The following is a 19554-nucleotide window of genomic DNA, read 5'->3' as shown; positions in this document are numbered from 1 at the left end:
TAAATGTTCCCCCATGGGCTGGGGCTGGGGCTGGAGCTGGGGCTCAGTGGTAGGGCACTTGCCTAGCCTGTGTGGGGCACTGGGTTCGATTCTCAGCACTGTATGTAAATAAATAAAACAAAGGTACAACAACAAAACAATTTTTTAAAAAGTTCTCCCTTTTGATAGCAGCACAAAGACCTCTCTTGGTCGCTTTAACCTGCATTACTGTTTGACCCCATGGATACTGCATATGTTTTTTTTAAAATTTTTATTATTATTATTATTATTATTATTTTTGTACCAGGGACTGAACCCAGAAGTGCTTTACCACCGAGGCACATGCTCAGCCCTTTTTATGTCTTAATTTGAGACAGGGTCTCACCTAATTGCTTAGAGTCTCGCTGAGTTGCTGAGGAGGCTGGCCTTGAACTTTCGATCCTCCTGCCTCAGCCTCCTGAGTCGCTGGGGTGACAGGTGTGCGCCACGGCGCCCAGCAACGCTCTGTGTGTGTTTATATCCCTAAGGAATCGTGTTCCCGCGCAGGGTTGGTTGAGGTCTCAGTTGCTCTTGCCAGTGGCCTCTCCCCTGCCTGTCACCTGTTTGTACATGTCCTGTGTGTCACAGGCTGCCGCGTTTTCAAATTGCCTCCGAGAGGTGAGTCACCGGAGTGTCACCTTTCTTGCCTCTATTGGTGTCCAGGGGTTGGCATCGGCTTTTACAGGCACTGTGTCTGAGTTCCGGTGGAGAGCCACCTGCAGACACGACCTGAGGTGACCCCAGTGAGCCTGCCCGGTGCTCTCTGGAGAGGGCCTTTGAGTCCTGCTACTCTGCCCCCAAACACTGGATGTTTCTAAAAAGGTCGCCTCTGTCATGTCACTCTGTCACTTAACTCCGAGGGACATCTTGTTGTTGAACAGCATGGGACAGTGCATGGGCAGCCCCAGGGACACCCCGTGGGGGATTTTGCCAGTGGACTCAGATCCCAGAGGGTCTAGGCCTTCCAGCCACGGGGCCGTCTGGTCACTGCTGACCCCCCGTCTTGTGGTCTCCAGAGTGTTCTGGGAGATGAGGCGGCTGACGTGTCTTTTCAGCCTTCAGGCGGGCAGTGGCCGTCAGGATGCGTGGGGACTCCAGGCTGTGCAGGCCGGGGGAGTGAAGGTTCCGTGCATCACACTGTGTCCTGGACACGGCCAGCAAGAGACGCAGCCTCCTGTGCTGCTCTGGGCCCTGGAGTTGCTGACTGCTGTGCCCCCTGGGCTCCTGCTCCCTTCCCATCCCCTCCCTTGGCTCACGCTCTGCTCTTCTGATCCGCTTGCCTCCCCCTCTCTGGGCTCCAGGCTGGGCCAGGAGTCCGTCCTGTGTGATCCTGGGTCCTGTTCTGCGTCTAGGTCCTCTGCTTGCCCGGCAGGCCGTGTCTGGCTGTCTTTGTGTTTCAGAACCAACTCGCTCCTCCTCCCTCCTGGCCACCAGAGCCCTCCTCTGTCCCTGGAGCAAGCCAAGCCCCAGCCGCTGGGCTCCTTCCCCCTCTGCCTGATGACATGCAGCTCCTGGTTGTCCCATCACCAGGTCTGCAGCTGGCTTCACCACCACCACCCCCCCCCCCCAGAGGCCATCCCTCACCACCTGCCATCCCTCTGTCACCTGTCCTTGGTGCATTCATCATGATGCTGAGGTTGGTATGATCTGTGGAAAGGGAGGCTCCAAGAGACGAGCAGCCTGGAGGCCGGCCTGGGTAGACGGTGGACGGTGGGATGAGGAGAGGTGGCTGCATGGTCCTGGGGGCCTTCCTGGCACAGGCTGGCACAGTTCTGGCCAGCAGAGCATGTCCAGACCTCCTTCAGCAAGGGCAGGATGGGGAAGCAGCTCCCCGGGTTTCTTCCCTGGGTCTGTGACCCTGGTCATATCCTGTGGCCTCCCTGAGCCTCAGGCCTCCACAGTGAAGGACAGACTGTGGGACAGTTGCCCCTGTCCCTCTGCCAGCACTTGCTGACCAATGAAGGTGGCAGCTGGGGATGTGTGGTGCCGTCTCTAGCAGTGGCCGTGGCTGGAGGGGGCACAGGACACCCAGGGCATGGATCAATAGCCGGTGAGCCCCGCCGAGTCGGACGCCTTTGCTTGTCAAACAGAAACGGGAACCAACCTCAGGGGTGCGAGCAGATGGAAGGACGTGCCACCAGGAATCTTGGTCCTGAACAGCGGTGCCCAGGGAGTCCTGGGACTGAGGCTGGGGTCCCCCCTCCGCTGTCCAGTCTTATGGTCTTCTCTCCATCCACCGATGAGCTTTCTCTACTTTCCTGTCCCCTTGGCAAAAACTGTACCTTCCGTGGCTGCCACCCCGCTCCACTCACACCGGGAGCTGAGGCCGGGCGAGACTGTTCTCCTGGGGCCGTGGGAGGCTCTGTCTGGCCCCCTCTTGGAGCCGTCCCTCTCCTGGTCCATCCTACTTGGGGAACGGATGGGGTGACATGGTCCATGATGGTGCCCAGGAGCTTCTCAGTCACTGGGTATGGGATGGGGTGTAGGGAGTGGCTCTGAGAAGGGAGTCTGAGCAGACCACTCCCCAGGTGTCCGTGGCCACAGCTGGGCTTCCAGTGAGTGGACAGAGAAGCTCTCGGACACTCCTGGGCCCAGTGTCCCTTTAGTCAGATGCAGGATCATGATTTTGAGCTCTTTGAATCCGATTGGTCCCTCAGAACTGCCTCTTAGTCTAAGAGGCTCCTAGCTCTCTGAGGGTCCAGACTCCCTGCCCTTGACCTTGGTCCCAGGACCAGCGTGGAGCAGGGAGAGGTGGAATGCCGCGGAGCTCCTCTGCGGGCAGCTCAGAGCTGCAGGGTGGTGTGATGTACAAGCAGGTGACACTCCTCCCCGTGGACACCCAGACACTGGGATTTCAAAGGCACTGATGCCCAGATCCCATGGCCTTTGTAGGTCTGTGTGCAGCCCTGGTCTCCTGAGCTCCAGGGCACGAGTCTGCGTAGAATTGCGGACCTGGGTGCGGGACGTCTGGGAAGAAGGTTGAGGCCCCTTTGAGTAGGCACCTGAGCTCCGTGGCGGGTAGGAGCAGCAGCTACTCTTTGCATTTGGAGAGTGAACATTTTAGGTCTTTCTGGAAATTGGTGTTTAGATGTCAAAAATAGAGGCTTGGAAGAGTGTGCTCCCCGTCTCCAGCTGTCTGAGGGGCGGTCACTGAACACAGGAGACTTGTGAGTGGCCTCAGAAGACTCGCCTGTGGTTGGGAACTGCGGGCTGTCAGGACTCTGTAACGGGGCTGCTAAGGGAGGTGACCGCCCCTGGAGTCGTTCCCGCAGGGGCCTGGTGACCACCGTTCAGTGTAGCTACCGAGTGCCTAGGGGCGAGGTTCCCCCGGAGGCTCCCGTCCTGGTTCTGACCTTCTGGGGTCCCGTGGTTCTGTCCTGGTTCTGCTGGCTGAAGGGGCAGGGCCTGCAGAGGCTCGGGGGGCTGGACAAGGGCTCCCCTCCGGCTTTCCTCCCCTCACCACGAAGCCCTTAAGCCCTGCAGCTGGGAAGAAATGAAGCCACCTGCCTTTGTCCAGCTCAGGTCTCTCTTTCCTCACACCCAGCCCCTGGGGGAAGCCATCCTGGTGGGTTTCTAAATGTGGACCAGGACCATCCAGTTCATGTCCAGCTGCCCCGGGGCCAGGACACTGACCCCCAGTGGCCCTCCCTGTGGGCCCACGGGACCAGGGCTGTCCCACGGCCAGTGCCACCAGGCTCCTTCATTCACTTGTGGACATTTGTCCTGCTTGTGCCTTGCTCCAGAGAGGCCCGAGTTCTGTGGAGCAGGGAGGCTCCAGGACCTTTGTCACGACCATTCTGCAGCCTGTCGAGTCTCATTTCAGGAACAGAGTCCCTTAGTGGCACCCCTAGGGTCCATAGCACCAGCTTTAGGCTCTGAGCCAGGCTTGGCCATTGCGCCTCTGCATGGGAACCCGGCCCTGGGGGTTATCAGCCAGAGGTGACCTGAACACAGTAGCGGAAACTGAGCAGACTAACCCCCGCCCCCCGAAAGCAAACCCAGCGCCAGGTGCTCGGGAGACGGTGGTGAACCTGACCAAAGCTCTGCCCTCTTGGGGCGAACATTCCAGAAGATTCAGAAAAGCTAAGACTGTAGGGTGATCTCATCTACCCTGCTTCATTTTTTAGGTAGGAAACCATGGTTCAGAGACTGAGTCACTTGCCCAAAGCCATAAGGCAGACTAGGGAAAAGCCAAGACCAGATCCTAGCCACCCCCCAATTTCCAGGTGAACACTAGTCCCCTCATCTTGCACAGCGGCCATTAAAGAGGTCATAGCACAGTGGCTGAGGGCATGTGTTTGGGATTTAGGTTCATCACAGTTTCAATGCAGCTTCTTCAGTTGCTGGCTGTGTGAGCCTGGGTAGACGGCTCAACTTCTCTGTGCGTCAGCTTTCTCATGAGTAAAACATGGACGATAATGTGTGTATTGTGAGGGTCACAGAGAGAATCCCTGGAGAGTGCCTGGCACAGTGTCTGTCACACAGGAGGAATGTGTTGAGTGCCTTGCTGTCACTACCAGGGCAGTCAATCAGTCCGCACCTCCACAGACACTCAGGGGCCCCGTTCCAGAGGCTCACTGTGAGCCAGTGTCTCAATGTGGCGTCCCCAAAGGTGAAGGGAACTGAGAGTGGACACCTGGCTCCAGGGTACAGCTCTGCCACCGGCTCTCTGCGTGAAGTCCTTTGGCTGCTGGAACAAGTCACCATGAACAGAGGGGTTCAAATGACCTCTCGGTGGCCTTGGGGACTGGGACCCGGACGGCCACGCAGGTCTGCCGGGCTCAGATCAGACCCTCTGTGTCTGTTCACCTTTCCTGGCCTCTAGAGGCCGTCCCCGTCCTGCAGCTGCGTCCCTGTGACCTCTCCTTTGCTGACTCTGACCGCCTGGCACCCTCTCCTAGGGACCCTGTGACAATCCGCCCCCCCCCCACCCCGGTGACGCAGGAGGGTCTCCTTCTCTCCTTCTCGAGATCCTCTTAGTGACACAGGTCACTATGACGGGCACTGCTCAGCCCCAGGAGGAGGGCACTGAGAGGAGCCTCCGGGGGACAGGGGAGGGGGTGGGAGAGGGGAGGTGTCAGCGCCGAGTGTCTTTTTTTTTGCTTTTTGGTGGAACCCAGGGCCTCGGCCCGGCCCCGCTATGCCAGCGCTCTGCCCTGAGCGTCCACCGGCCCGCCCCTCGAGCCATCTTTTATGATAAGATAGGGTGGATGTCGGCTGGTCCACATCTCGAGATCTCCTGGGTCTAGAACGTCAGGGGCACAAACACAGCCACACCCGTCCTGCGTGTGCTGGGGAGAGCTCAGAGGGTGGCGGGGCTGGATCATCACTGGGCTTTTAGAACAAGTTTGTTTTCATTAAAAAAATAATCTAACACGGGACACTATCCTTTATACCTGTAATCCCAGCGACTCGGGAGGCTGAAGCAGGAGGATCACAAGTTTAAAGCCAGCCTCAGCAACTTAGCAAGGCCCTAAGCAACTTAGCAAGACCCTGTCTCAAAAAAAAAAAAAAATTAAAAAGACTGGACTATTGGGCACAGTGACACATGCCTATAATCCTAGCAACTCAGAAGGCTGAGGCAGGGGGCTTGCAAGTTCAAAGCCAGCCTCAGCAACTCAGTGACCCTAAGCAGCTTAGTGAGACCCTGTCTCAAAATTAAAATAAATAATAAATAAATAAAAGGGGCTGGTTTATGTATAGCTAATAAGAATAAATTTAATTTTTTTTTTAAAAAAGGGCTTGGGATGTGGCTCAGTGGTTAAGCCCCTGGGTTCAATCCCTAGTACCCCCTGAGACCGAGTCTGTACTTGGAATGGAATATTACCTAGCCCTGAAGAGGAAGGAGGTCCCGGCACATGCTCTGATGTGGATGGATCTCAGGACATTGGCTGAGTGTAGTAAGCCGGTCACAAAAGGACACGTCATGTAGGGCTCCACCTTTATGAAGTCCCTAAAGTGGTCCCACTCATAGAAACAGAAAGTAGACTGGTGGCTGCAGGGCTCAGGAGAGGGGAGGAGGCTTGGTTGTTTAAGGGGGGCAGAGCTGGAGTCTGGGGGATGGAAAGCACACAGTGGTGCCTGCCAGGAATCCCAGCAGCTTGGGGGACTGAGGCAGGAGGATCATTTGAGCCCAGGAGTTCAAGGCCAGCGTGGGTGACCCAGGGTGCCGCTGGTTCAAGGGGAAACAGAAAGAAAAGACAAGAAAGAGCCCGGCTGGGTCTCCTTCCCGGCAGGCTGCAGTCGGCCGGCTCCTCCTCCTGGGGCTCCCCGTGCATCTGTGCTGTCACCCACATCCCCGGCTTCTGTCCCTTGGATTCGAGCAGCATCCACCCACAGTGTCACTAGACATTAACAAACGTCCCCCGAGGGGGACGGTCACTGAAGTTCAGAACCACTGCTCCACGTGGCCGTGAAGGGTCCTGAGGAGCCAGTGACGGGGAGGGATCTGACACAGCCCTGATCTGGGACAGCATCAGGGGAGGGGGCCGCAGTCCCACACACCCCCTCCACCCCGGCACCTGGCCCGTCTCCTCTCCAGCGTACCAGCAAGCCCTCCTCTGGGGACGAGCTGGGGACATTAGGTGACTGAAAGGGCAGAGCTGTGTCTGACCCCTCTGATGGCCACCGGGACCCCTGGGAGCCACCAGACTCCCAAGCTGCCTCAGAGTTCCCCACACCAGCCTTGCCAGGAGGTTCCCTGCCACCAGGTCCCCAGAGTCGCTCGGCACAGGTTGCACCCGACTCAGCCCAGCTCCCCACGCAGGGAGATCGGCAATGGTCAGAGGGGTCAGGTGCGGCCTGGACTTGCAGTGGACCAGGTGGTGGTGGCGTGACAGAGACCCCCTAGTGGTGGCGGTGGACCTGGTGAGGTGGACAACATGGAGGTGGTGGCAGTGAGGGTCAGGACGGTGGCTGTGACGGTGATGTTGGTGGCAATGGTGGAAACTCCAGAGAATCCCACTTTAGCCCTCGTGACTGTCCCAGCTCAGATCCTGCCGGGGCAGAGACACACCAGGACACCCACAGGGGGTCTCCCGGGCTTGGGGTGGGACTGAGGTCAGGGTGGGGGCCAGGCTGCAGGGCGGGTCTGAGTACCCTGGGCACAGCCCCTCTGTCTGCAGAGCCCGGCGAGTGGGGCGAGCCCTTGACCCGATGCTGCGGAGATGGCCTCCTCTTCATGAAATCAGCTTATTACTTAATCAGCCCAAGTGTCTGCCGGCCGAGACGGGGAGGGTGATTGGGAATTTTCCTCCGGTGAGGCAGCAGACATTTAATGAAAGTGACGGTGGAGAACAAAGGTCAGCACTATCGGAAATTAGAGGTAGCATTCCCTGGCACCCCTGCCCCGGAGCAGGAGCAGGAGTCTCCTTGTGCAGGATTCCTCTGCAGCACGAAGCGGCTGCTGCTGCAGCCACAGCACACACCCCTTCTCCAGGTGCTCGGAGTGGATTTAGAAGCTGCTGCCTGGAAAGAACACGAAACAGGGAATCAGGGATCTGTGCTCCAGTCCCAGATGCCAGGTGACCTTGGACAAATTCCCTGACTGCTCTGGGCCTCTCTGTAAAAACAAAAACAAACAAAACCCAAACCAGAAAGGCACGCAGGGAGGGTGGAGAGGGGGTTTCACCAGCACAGGCTGCCTCACTTTGGCCAAGTGAGCGGCAGGCACAAGATGCAAGTGATTGGGAGGTGTAAACTCCGGCCAAGAGCAGGAACGAGTGTCCAGGGGTCCCAGGAGAAGCTTCTGGGTCCGTCCTTCTTCCAGGATGAGCCCACTGTCCCTGGGAGTAGGCAGTGGAGGAAGGGCCGGGGTCAACACACTCCCTGCCCAGGCCCTTCTTGCCACCAGGCCCTTCTCACACCTGGGGAAGACTTGCCAAGGTCACAGCACAGGTCTCGGGCGGGCAGTTCACAGAAATAGCCAATGAAGCTGGGGACAGTGGCACATACCTGTAATCCCAGGGACTCAGGAGGCTGAGGCAGGAGGATTGCAAGTTCAAGGCCAGCCTCAGCAACTTAGTAAGACCCTGTCTCAAAATAAAACATAAAAGGTTCTGGGGATAGGACTCAGTGGTTAAGCCCCCACTGGGTTCAATCTCTGGTTCCAAAAAAAAAAAAAAAAGTGGTCTTTTGTTGCATGGCAAGGTGCTCTCCGTGTGGTCCGGCACAGTGGCGGAGGCTCTTTCTCCTTGCAGATTTTTGGAGACGGACGCTCAGAAACAAACCTAGAAGGGCACAGAGCAGCGTGTTAACGGCGTGTTCTTATCCCCTTTCTGCTTCTCTTCCCCTTTCTGCTTGCTCGGTGTGGGGACAGCCTTTGCTACACAGGTTTAAGGACACCAGTGCTTACCGGGGGCTGCTGTTGGTCAGGGTGGGACTGTCCCAGGAGCGCAGCTCAGGGACAGGCCCCGAGATCTCCCTGGCCGCAGGCTGCCCCTTGGCGAGGGGCCGGTCGGGGTGCCAGAGATTAATCTCCATCGACCATCTGCTGTGTCACCATCTATTTATGGAGGGTGGCAGTTCGTCAGCCTCTCAGCTCAGGTGTCAGCTGCGGGGACAAGTCATCAGTCAAGGGGAGCGAGCCTGGCGGGGGGGGGGCCGGGGGTGACAGGCAGGACCCTCGCAGGGGTGAGGCCCCGTCTCCCCTGGGTGTACCCTGGCGGAGAAGCTGGTGGTTCTAAAGGGAGGGAGCCGTGGGCCTGTCCCGCCTGGGCCCGGGCCAGATGGAGCCCACTGTGGCTCTGGTGGACGTGGGCTGGAGGGGGACCCGTCTGAAGGCCGAGGTGGGAAGCTGAGCCCACCAGGGGGGGGCTGCCATGGGGCTGTCGCCCAGGAGGGGAGGCGGGCCGAGCTGCCTCATTCCCACCGCCTCCCAGGACCCTCAAGCCACTAGGCATGGGGCTAGGACGGCTGGGCAGCGTTGGGTGATTTGGGGCACAGGGACAGAGAGAGTCAGGACAGGGGTCCAGCTTGTCCTCTGAAGTCTAGGCAGCAGCTCGGGCCACAGGAAGCCGGAGGACGTCAGGCAACCTGCAGAACCGACGAGGCTGGAGATGCGGGCACAGAACAGAACCAGGTGGCTCAGGGGGTCCAGGAAACAGACGGCCCTGGCGAGCTCTCGGGGTGCGGCTGAATGGGCCCCGCCAGGGCTGTGTCCAGCGCACCCGCGATTCTGTCCGGACACAAGAGATGGAGGTCCCTGGCTGGCCGTGGCTGGGCAAGGGCTGGGTGCTGCAGGAAGGTTGTCTCAAGACGTGCTCCATGGGGAGAGTGGTGACTGTCCCCAAGGGACACCTCCCAGTGAGGAGAGATGGAGGGTGAGAAGCCAAAGGGCCAGGGGGCACTATCACATAGATGTCCCTGGTAGTGGGGTGAATTGGGTGTCCCCCAGAAACATTCACTCGGGTTTTAACTTCTGGCACCCGGGCGGGACACCGGCGAAGGTGACCTTATGTGGGAAGTCTTTGCAGACGTGATTAAAGGGAAGAATCTGGAGAGGAGCTCCTCCCGGGCTCAGGGAAGGGCTGCCGAAGTCCAGCCGACAGAGGCGGGCGGTGAGGCCACGAGCCAAGGGGCACCAGGAGGTGGAGGAGGCGGGGAAGCTCCCTCTGCCCGGACTGTCACAGGATCTAGCTCTTCGGACAGCTCCATTCTGATTTCAGGACTCTGGCCTATATGGGCCTTAGGCCACGGGCTTGTGGCAACTTGTAATCAAATAGAGCTGCGGGAACCCTCAGAAAAACCCGTGAGTGCTCCGGGTGCTGTGAGCCGGGGCCACCACCGGGGGCAGCATGGTCCAAGCCAGCTCTGCCAGGTGAGGGTGCTGCTCGTCCTGCTGCAATCCCGTGCCCTCTGGGTCCTGTCTCCAGGGATGACTTGAGCAAGCAGGGGAGAGAGGCTACCGGCCAGTATTCCAAGTGGACGACTTTAAGTAAGGAACACAGCTGTTCCATCCCTTTATCTGTGACCCAGGGTCCCCACAGTGCTAGCTGCAGAGTTTATTTTGCAAATTACAGGGACAAAGGCAGCTCAGAGAGGAGGGGACATGTGGAGGCTGCAGGAGGGTCAGGTGCTTCGTTCCCATCCACCTGCCTCCCAAGAGCAAGGAGAATTCCCACCTCCCAGGAGGGAAAGGCTTGGGAGACTCCCACCCAGCGTCCTCCTTCTCCTGCTGACCAAGCTGGGGAAGAGCTACCCGTCTGCAGGGAAGGTGGCCTGGGGAGTCACGTGCTCTGAGCCTGTCTTTACGGTAGGTTCATTCACAAATACTGCTGGCGAGAGCTCTAAGTCCCGGAATGCAGCAGAGGGATGAGGTGACATTTGAGTGGGAGGCGCAGGGAGGTGGGACCTAAACACATGCAGGGATGTGGGTGGCACGGGTGGCGTGGAAAATAAAGCCAGGTTGGGGGTGGGGATGGAGAACTAGGAGAGGTCAGGAGACTGGCTGCTTTAGATGGGGGAGAGGAGGCCTAGTCCATTAGGTGACCTATGAACAGAGACCTGAAGAAAGTGGGGTGCACCCAGGCACAGTGGCGCACACCAGTAATCCCAGCAACTCGGGAGGGAGGCTGAGGCAGGAGGATCACAAGTTTGAGGCCAGCATGGGCAACTACAAAACAAAAAGGGCTGAGGATATAGCTCCGTGGTGGGGAGTCCTGATACGAAAAATAAAAAACAGTGTGTCAGGTGAGGGAGCAGGTACAAAGGCCCCGGGGCAGTCCTCTGATTGTGGAGTTTGAGGAACAGCAAACAAGGTGACATGGAAGGGTTTGGGGATGGAGGTGGGGATTGTGGGTCTCATGTTGAGAGGAGGGATGGGGAGCCCCCGGGGGTGGGGTGTTGAGCAGAGGGTGACGAGGATGTAGGTTTCTCTGTAAAAGATCCATTTCCCAGGGGAAATTGGGGCAGTCTCCAAGATAGAGGCTGGAAGGCAGCTGGAGGCTCTTACAGTCCTCCCCAGGAGACGGTCCAGCAGCTCACCCCCCTTTTCCCGAACCTCAGCTTCTCCTTCCTTCCTTCATTTTTCAGTTCTTAGATTCAGGGAGGGAGCTGTTATCAATTGCTCTTTTTTTTTTTTCCCCCACAAATTATCTGCAGTAAATAGGAGGGTACCTCGCACCTGGGACGAGCTTCCATGAAGAAGGCAGAGAAATCATAAGAAAAAGGAGGTTCCCAATGTCTTTTCCCCTAAGAACCCCTGGTATCAGTGGGTCTCAATCCCAGGTCTGAAAGAGTTTTCTACAAGCCAACTGCAGGGCTGGCAGCTAGCCGGGGCCGGCCTCCGGCGGGCTGTGCTCTGACACACCAGGCCTCACTCACACTTTCTCTGGAAAGGACCAGGTACTCAATCCGTAGGATATGTGCCTCGTCACAGCTATTCCACCCGGCTGTTGGCGGTGAAAAGCAGCCACGGATCATGAGGAACCCACCCAACCCACCCAACCTGGCCGTGCACCAAGAAGCTTATTTACAAAACGTGGGGAGAGGGGCAGGAGGGAGGATGTGTCTATGGGCTGTTCTTTGTTGTCGTTGTTTTGTTTTCCAGATATCTTTGTTTTATCAACAAATAACAGTGTCTATTTTTAGGAAACAATGTGACATTTTGATCTCTGTGTACTTCAGACAGCTGAAGAGGTGGCTTGGGGAAGGGAAAAGAAAGTCAAGCAGGGACACTCCAGGGAACCCCGCCCCGCATGCGGACAGCCTCAGGGCCTCCAGGCCTCCTACCTCTCCTCCCAGCTCCTCCCAGCTCCTCCTCTTCCGTGCCACCCTCCTCTTCTATCTGGAAGGGTGTCTGGCGGTGTCCTGCCACCTTTGCTGTTGGAGGCCAGGGTCACTGTGCATCCTGCCTCCCTGTCTCCCTCCTGCTCTTTCCTCTCCTTCTCTCTCTCTCTCCCTCCCTCCTTCATGGTGCCCAAAGGGAAGACGCACCTGTGTGTGTGATGCATGGACGCAGGGAGCCGCCCAGTAACCCACATCGACTCAGTGGCCGCGAGCAGCCGGCCACAGACCCGGGTCTTACCACGGCAGAAACGTGGCTCGTCCCGAGATCAGGATGCCGGCAAAGCGGGGCCCTGGGGAGAGCTCTCTTCCTGGTGTGCAGAAGGTTGGCTTCTCAGTGTGTCCTCCCATGGCAGAGAGGCAGACAGACAGACACACAGACAGAGGAGGAGACAGAGGGACAGCTCTGTGCCTGTCCTCACGGGGGCGCTAACCTCATCATGGGGTCCCCCCTCCTGCCTCATGGAACCCTAGGCACTTCCCAAAGGCCAGTCTCCCAACACCATCATTTTGGGGTCTGGGGCTTCCACCTATGGGTCTTGGGGGGACACAAATTGTGACATCGTGAAGTGCATTTTTTATCTTACTCCTCATTTCCTGGCACACAACTCCTCAGATCTGTGGCATCTCTGAAGCCAGAGATTCTTTCTCGATGCTAATGGTAGCTGCAGGATGGGGACTGGTCCCTGGGAAAAGTAGAGGGTTGGGACTTTGAGTCCCATCCCCCAGCCCCTGGGGAGGGGAGAGGGGCTGAAGGTCAAGTTGATGGCCAGTGGCCAATGCTTTAATCCATCGTGCCTCCGAGATGAAGCTGCCACAAAGCCCCCAAGGTCAGGTAACGGAACAGGTGAGGGCTCTGGAGAGGGTGCCCCCACCTCCCTCCCCGCATCTCTGCATCTGCATCCTTCGTCAAGCACTTTATAGTGCGCGGGTAAATCCGTTTCCTGAGTTCTCAAGCAAATTAGTCCACTGGAGGAGGGGGTTTCCGGGAGCCCCCGTTCCCAGCCGGTCTGTGGGCAGCACTGGGGAAGCAACCTGGGCTTGAGATGGCACCGGAGTCGGGGCGGACTCCAAGCCTCAACCCTGGGACCTGCTGCCACCTCTGGGAAGGTAGCGTTAGCTGATGTCCACTGCAGAATCACAGCCTGCTGGCCGGGAGAAGCCCCCGAGTGTCCCAGGTCACAGAAGCCTTTTGTAACGGTGCAGAGTCAGAGAGAGCGGAAAAGTTCATTTCCCCGGTACATAAGCATTCAGTCCCTGGGAGCCACCTGCTGAGCAGAGCGGTCAGTTTCAAGCAGGGAGCTTTGTCGGCCCCCATCAAGGGACACTGGCACTCTGGGTGGGGCTGCTGTGGCATCTGGGGGGTAAGGGGCAGGGATGATGCTAAGCTTCCTGCAGTACCTGGGACAGCACCCCCAGACCAAGATGCCTCCTGCCCCCAAGGTTAGCAGTGGGGGGTCGAGCAACCCAAGATCCTGCAGGAGAGCAGCAGGAGACCCCAGCTCCAGAGACCCCAGCTCCAGAGTTCCGCAGTCAGTCTGGGCGCCTTTGCAGATGGCTCTAGGAGCCGTCCCCTGCCCCCCTCTGCTGGGCCATCTACTGGGCGACTCTCTTTGTCCGGCCCATCTTGTTGCTCTGCCCTTTGTGAGCCACAGAAAGCCATTAAGTCAGTGCATCTTATCATGATAACCACACAGGGCACGGGCCCGGCTGGCTGGTCCCCATGGGGGTTGGGGGGGTGGGGGCTTGCGTGGCCATTTTCTCCCAGCCACAGAGAATGGGAGGTGACATTTCTAAAACCGTCGCTTTGTAAAAATGCCAAGACAGATCTCAAGCCACAGGGAACACTGGGGAAATCAGAGGGGACTCCAGGAGGCCAAGGCCAGCTCAAGTCGGAGCCCAGGAGTGGGTGCCCCGGGCTTTGAGGCTGCTCACGGAGGAGGAGGATTTCCAGGAAGATCCTCCAGCTGAATCATGACCTGATATGAGCGGAGGGCTGCAAGGAATCTCCCGCTCCAGCACCTGCCGGGGCCTCACACCTCCCACTGCCGTCCCTCGCATCTGTCCTCCTGGCACCTCTGGCTAGGGTGGGCTGCTAGGAGGGAGGCGACTGGTTTCCACTGAGGAGACCAGAGTCTTCAAGGGACCCCCAACACACTGCCTCAGGGCTCCTCTGTGTGATTCAGAAACATCTAAAATGCTCTGAAGGAGGCTTACGTTGGGTTTCTTTTTCTTTTTCTGCTTTTTCCTTTTGGTACTGGGGATGGAATCCAGGGGGTCTCTACCACGGGCCACATCCCCAGCCCTTTTTATTTTTTATTGTGAGACGGGTTCTCACTAAGTTACCGAGGGCCTCCCTAAGTTGCTGGGGCTGGCCTCGAACTTGTGATCCTCCTGCCTTAGTCTCCCCAGCTGCTGTGATGACAGGCGGGCACCGCTATACCTGGAGAAGTTTGGCTGCTTTAAGGAAAAGAAAGAGGCTTGACAAGGCAAAGCACCTTTGGGGTTCAAGACCACTGAGTTACATCTCCAGGCCTTTTTAAAATTTTTAATTTTTGGTACTAAGGTATTGAACCCAGTGGTAAAGTGTTCCTGGGTTCGAAAAAAAAGGAAAAGAAAAAGAAAAAAAAAAAGAAAAAGAAACACTCAAAAGCTGTGGCCAGGTATAAGCCAGGGAAGCCCACAGAGGTCTGGTCCACCTAATCCTTGGGTCTATAAATCAGGCACCGATTCAGGGAGGAGAGAATGCAGTCGGGTTGCTAGGCAACAGTTCCCATGGTGAGAGGGCAGCATCTGGTGGGTGGGTTGTGGATCACACAAGAAATGGACCAGGACCGACACGCACCCTTCATCTTGTGCTTCTGAGCTAGAGGAGGGAAGACACACTGAGAAGAATCCCAAGGTGGTCACGGGGGTTCCGGGCAATTAACAGGGCAGCTCTCTGCAGGGTACAAGCTGGTGCCGAGCAAGGTGGGAAGGTTTCATCTTGACTGTCAGATATGCTGGGAATGGGGTGAGGGTCAGCTCTGTGAAACTGGAAAGCTCCGAAAAACAGCCAGAGAAGTTCTCCCCGAGAGTCGGGAGGTGGTGAGGAAGGTGGGTGAGTTAATGGCAGGATGATGTCCTCACACCTCTCTGGCTACTTCCACTGCAGAAGTGGACCTTACGCTCCAAGGGTAAGCGTGGGCCTCCAGAGCCGAGTGCCGGCCCAGATCCTCACTTTGCCACTTCCACTATGAAGCCTGTTGCCAAAGAAAGCCCTGGGCCAGCATACGATCCTTCAGTTTTCTCATAAATGGGCCTCGTGCGTTACTGTGAGAATTGAGTTAATAGATAAGGTAGCATTTAGGTTGGGATTTTTTTCTTTTTCCATGTTTTGGCAGTCCTGGGTTTGATGAACAGAGCCCCCCATCTCCACAAGCAAACTTCGTAGGACCTGAACCAGAAATAGAGACTAGTGAAGTGCTGAGCCACTAAGGGTTACTTGTTACCAAGCACATTCTACCCACCCTGACTAATGCATGCATAGTATGAACTATGTACCAATGCAAGGCATCATGAATCCCAGGCAAGCACTCCACTAATGAGCTATGTCCCCACCCTGTCCCCTATACATAGAACCATATCTGCAGGTAGTAAGCGTAATGAAACTGTTACAACTGCTCTATTTGTTTATCCTTCCTCTTCCAGATCAGAACCAAGCTCGGAGCTCTTTGTGCATTCTAATATCACATGTTCTCTTATACCTGAGGTCTGCAGAATCACAGCAGTCATTTGGGTTGGTACATAGTTCATTTTGTGCATGTGTCAGTCAGGATGGGTAGAATGTGCTTGGTAACAAGTGGCCCTTAGTGGCTCAGCATTTCAGCAGCCCGTATCTGTAGTTCATGTTCACTGAGGTTTGGTGGTCGAGATGGGGGCTCTGTCCATAATATTCACTCACAGGCCTTGGCAGTCAGAGACTTCATCTCAATACGGGTCCATTTCCCAGCTCAGCTCATACTAAATTCTCCTTTCTCATTCTGCTGGCTACGCTGTGATTCTCAGATGCTGAGCCCTGTCCCAGGCTTTCTGCTTAGAATGATCTCCTGGCTGGTTCCTCCTCACCCTTTAGACTGTTCCTCCTGGCCTCCCCATCTATAGAGTCCTTTCTCCCGCTCACCCTCGACTGCTTCACCTTGGTGTTACATCCTAACAGTTTAATGTATTTCTTGATCTACTCCCTTGTCATCCAAATTGCAAGCTGAGGCCAGGCGGTGACACAGGCCTGTAATCCCAGCTACTTGGGATGCTGAGGTTGAAGGTTTGCAAGTTCAAGGTCAGGCTGGGCAATGCAGCAAGACCCCATTTATAAATAAACAAACAAACAAACAAATAAATAAGGCACAAGGAGGCCAAAGTTTTGTTTTGTTCTCTGCTGCAGCCCCAGGACCTACCACAAAGTAAGTTACTCAAAAATTTTTTTTGGTTGAATGATTGAATGAGTGTCTGTCTTCTCCCGTTAGAGTTCACACCCTTGGGTGGTAGGGTCCTTATTTTCCTTGCTTGTCATCAGTTCCTCGGCACAGGCAGGATCCTCAACACGTGTTTGTTGAGTCAATAAATGAGTGCTTAGAGAGCCACCTGTCACGGTGCTCGGTGTCTGTGCCGCGGGCAGGTCACCCATTAGGCTCATCTAAGATGAGGGTAGGGACAGACTTCACCTGCCTGCCACTCTGACCTACTCCACTGATGGCATTCGGGGGGACCCCAAGAGTAACAGCTCACCAAAGCGGGGGAGTCGTCAGAGGTGTCTCTAAACGTGCTACGCACCCTTTACCCATCACCAGGTGGCTACCTGATGGCAGCCCTGGGAGGAAGTGCCAGAGTCTTGTTCCCACCCTGCCCTCTCTTCCTGGCGTCTCTCCCTTTCTCTTCCTTTTGGAGGCCTAGTGGCTCCAGAGCCAGGTTGCTTGGGTTTGAATCCGGGCTCGGCCACTTACTAGCTGTCCCACTTTGAGTAGTAACTTCACCTGTCTGAGCCCATGCCCCACCTGAAAAGTGGGGCTGATATGGAGGCCTTTCTACGGAGTTGTTGTAGGGATTAAATGAGTTCATCTAAGTCAGGTGCTCAGAACAGAGCCTGGGTGAGTCCTACGGAGCCATCCTTGTGCAGATGGTGGTGTGGTGGTTATTATTAGCAAGCCCTTACTCAGCATGGGCTCCGTCGTTAACATTTTTCTAGACCGGAGGGTTTGAGGCTTCTTCTTACATTAGTCAAACACTCAAGTGAAATCCTACAGTCAACCCAATACAGAAAGCAGAGTGCAAGAGGCCTCCTCTGGCCATATCAGGGGTGGGCTCAGGCCCCTTCCTTGGGTGTTTGCATAGTGAAGCTTCTCAAAGTTGCCTCCGGCCACAACAGAATCCCCCAGTTATTAGATAATGCAGAGTGGGCTGGCGCAGTGGTGCCTCCCTGAAATCCCAGCCGCTCAGAAGGCTGAGGCAGGAGGACAGGGAGTTCAAAGCCAGCCTCAGTAATTTAGCAAGGCCCTGCCCCTCAGTAAAATGTAAACAAAAGGGCTGGGGATGTGCCTCAGTGACTAGGCACCTCTAGTGTCAATGCCCAGTACTGAAAAAAATGCAGAGAAGCCCCCCGCCCCCCAGGACCTCTGGAAGGATCCCTGGGGATCCCTGAGCATCCAAGCACAGTCTTCTGGTGACTCTTCAGCACACGGAAGCTTCACCCAAGTTCCAAGTACCAAATACTCCATCTGGGGCAGTGGCACATGCCTGTTGTCCCAGTGATTCGCTGAGGAGGCTGAGGCAGGAGAATCCCAAGTTCAAGCCCAGCCTCGGCAGCTTATGAAACCAGTAACTCAGTGGTGGATTGCCGCAGTCCGGCTGGGCAAAGTAACCAGGAGGTGACAAGCAATTTGAAGGTTGAAGAGGGAACTGCTTTATTGCGGGGGAACTGAGCGGGAACTCAAGGTAGCGGGCACCCAAGGTAGCTATTGCGGAACAGCAGAGGTATATATACCTAACTGATTACACACAGCTTGACTCAATTAGCATCATCCAGATACAGCAATCAGCCAATAAGGAATCTCCACCATCTTAATGGCTGGGTGGCCTTTGCCTCGCAAACCACTCCTCCTGGCAAACTGCCAGGCGGCCATCTTGACTTGATTTGCGGTCCCCAACAGTGGATGACAACCTTGGGTTCAGTCCCCAGCACATAAATAAATAAATAAATAAATAAATAAATAAATAAATAAATAAATAAATAAATAAATAAAAAAAAGTACCAGATGCCACAGGAAGGCCCCCTCCAGCTGCCTCCTCTTCCTCCCCTCTCCTGTGTCGGGGCGGTGGGGTTTAGGTGGCAAGCCTCTCTTCCTGTCCGCCCTGAGGATGGTGGAGAGGAGCGTGGCATCCAGTGGGGCCATGGCCCTGCAGCCTGGAGGGTCCTGCCACCGGGTGGGCCCTGCTCCTAGTCCCTGACCTGCTGCCACCTCCTGCTCCCCGCCATGGCTGGCTGAGGTCCCCAACCGTAAGTGGAGTGCAGAGACCCCCATGCCACCCTAACTCCAAACCCAAACGGCCCCTAAGCCTCCAGGAGCCCAGGGAACACCCGTGTCCTGATTCTCCCCACGATGGTGACTCTGAGGTCTAGAGAAGTCCCAGTTCCGCTCGGTCCAGCTCCTGTCCCCTCGTGTCTGGGTGGGGCGGGACTCCCGCTGGGCGGGGCTGAGGCTGACCCTCTGGCCACCGCCTCTCCACAGGCCTGGACGAAATCCAGTGCTCGCTGCCCCCGGAGAACCGCAGGGTGGCGCTGCGGCAGCTGTCGGAGGCCAGCTTCAGCGAGTGCAAGTTCAGCCTGTCGCTCACCGACCTGTTCATCATCGTCTTCTCGGGCGTGGCGGTCTCCATCGCGGCCATCATCTCCAGCTTCTTCCTGGCCACCGTCGTGCAGTGCTTCCAGAGATGCGCCCCCAACAAGGACGCGGAGGACGAGGACGAGGACGAGGACGACTGAGCCCCCTGCTCGGGCGCGTCCCTTGCCAACCCCCAGCCAGCGGAGCCTCTCGGAGAGGGAGGGGAAAGCGCTGAAGACAGGGAGGCACCGGCCACCCTCCGTGAACAGGACAGAGCCTCCTCGGTGAAGGGGACTGGGGCGCCCATGGCCCCGCCCATCGCAGCGCCCAGAAGCCCGGGGAGCTTGGGTGGGTCGCTCCTGAGCAGGGCCGACTCTCGGTGCAGGCTGCTGGGCGGGGGAGGGTCCAGCCGGGGTCTCTGCAGGAAATGCCAAGATGCATCTCCAGCCCTTTTTTCTGGGCCTGAGCTGTGCTTGGGAGACCAGCATCAACCTCTTTCCCCCAAGGCCGGCCGGGAAGCTGCCCAGGCAGGGCCTCCAGTTCAGAGCCTCCTCCACAGAAGCAGGATTCTCTCCATGTAATAGGCCTCAGCAGCCTTGGGATGTTGCATGGAGAACAAGTCAATCCATGTGCAAAAGACCTTTGTGACCCCCCCACTTCCCTGTGTGGAGTCCTCATCCCCAGGGGGGTGAAGCCCTTGGGATGTCCTGAGGGTGGGACTCTCCTGATCGCCCTCAGAGTAGAGATGCCAGAGAACCCCTCACTCCCTCAGCAGGTAGGACACAGCCAGAAACCAGCCATCCATGAACCAGGAATCGGAGCTCAGTCCTGACACCCCCACCTCCCAATTCCAGCTCCCAGAACTGTGGGAAATAAATGTGTTGTTTATAAATCA

General features: G+C 56.8%; 1 protein-coding gene and 1 long non-coding RNA gene across 2 annotated transcripts in view; one reads left to right on the top strand and one right to left on the bottom strand.

The window, feature by feature from the left end:
* Lrrc38 (leucine rich repeat containing 38) overlaps positions 1 to 19554 on the top strand; it is a 27232-nt gene extending 7678 nt beyond the window's left edge. The window contains exon 2 of the mRNA XM_005317480.4: positions 18567 to 19554. Within this exon, the coding sequence (XP_005317537.2) occupies positions 18567 to 18820 (254 nt within the window). The 3' untranslated portion in view covers positions 18821 to 19554. The remainder of the gene's footprint in view (positions 1 to 18566) is intronic.
* Positions 6763 to 8565, bottom strand: LOC144367695 (uncharacterized). Its single transcript, XR_013427219.1, has 3 exons — positions 8372 to 8565; positions 7972 to 8246; positions 6763 to 7802 (listed from the first exon to the last, which is right to left on the bottom strand). It is a non-coding gene; the product is annotated as an uncharacterized LOC144367695 (long non-coding RNA).

This window comes from Ictidomys tridecemlineatus, chromosome 11 (assembly GCF_052094955.1).
Source record: "Ictidomys tridecemlineatus isolate mIctTri1 chromosome 11, mIctTri1.hap1, whole genome shotgun sequence".
NCBI lineage: Eukaryota > Metazoa > Chordata > Mammalia > Rodentia > Sciuridae > Ictidomys > Ictidomys tridecemlineatus.
This window is presented reverse-complemented; position numbering and strand designations above follow the sequence as displayed.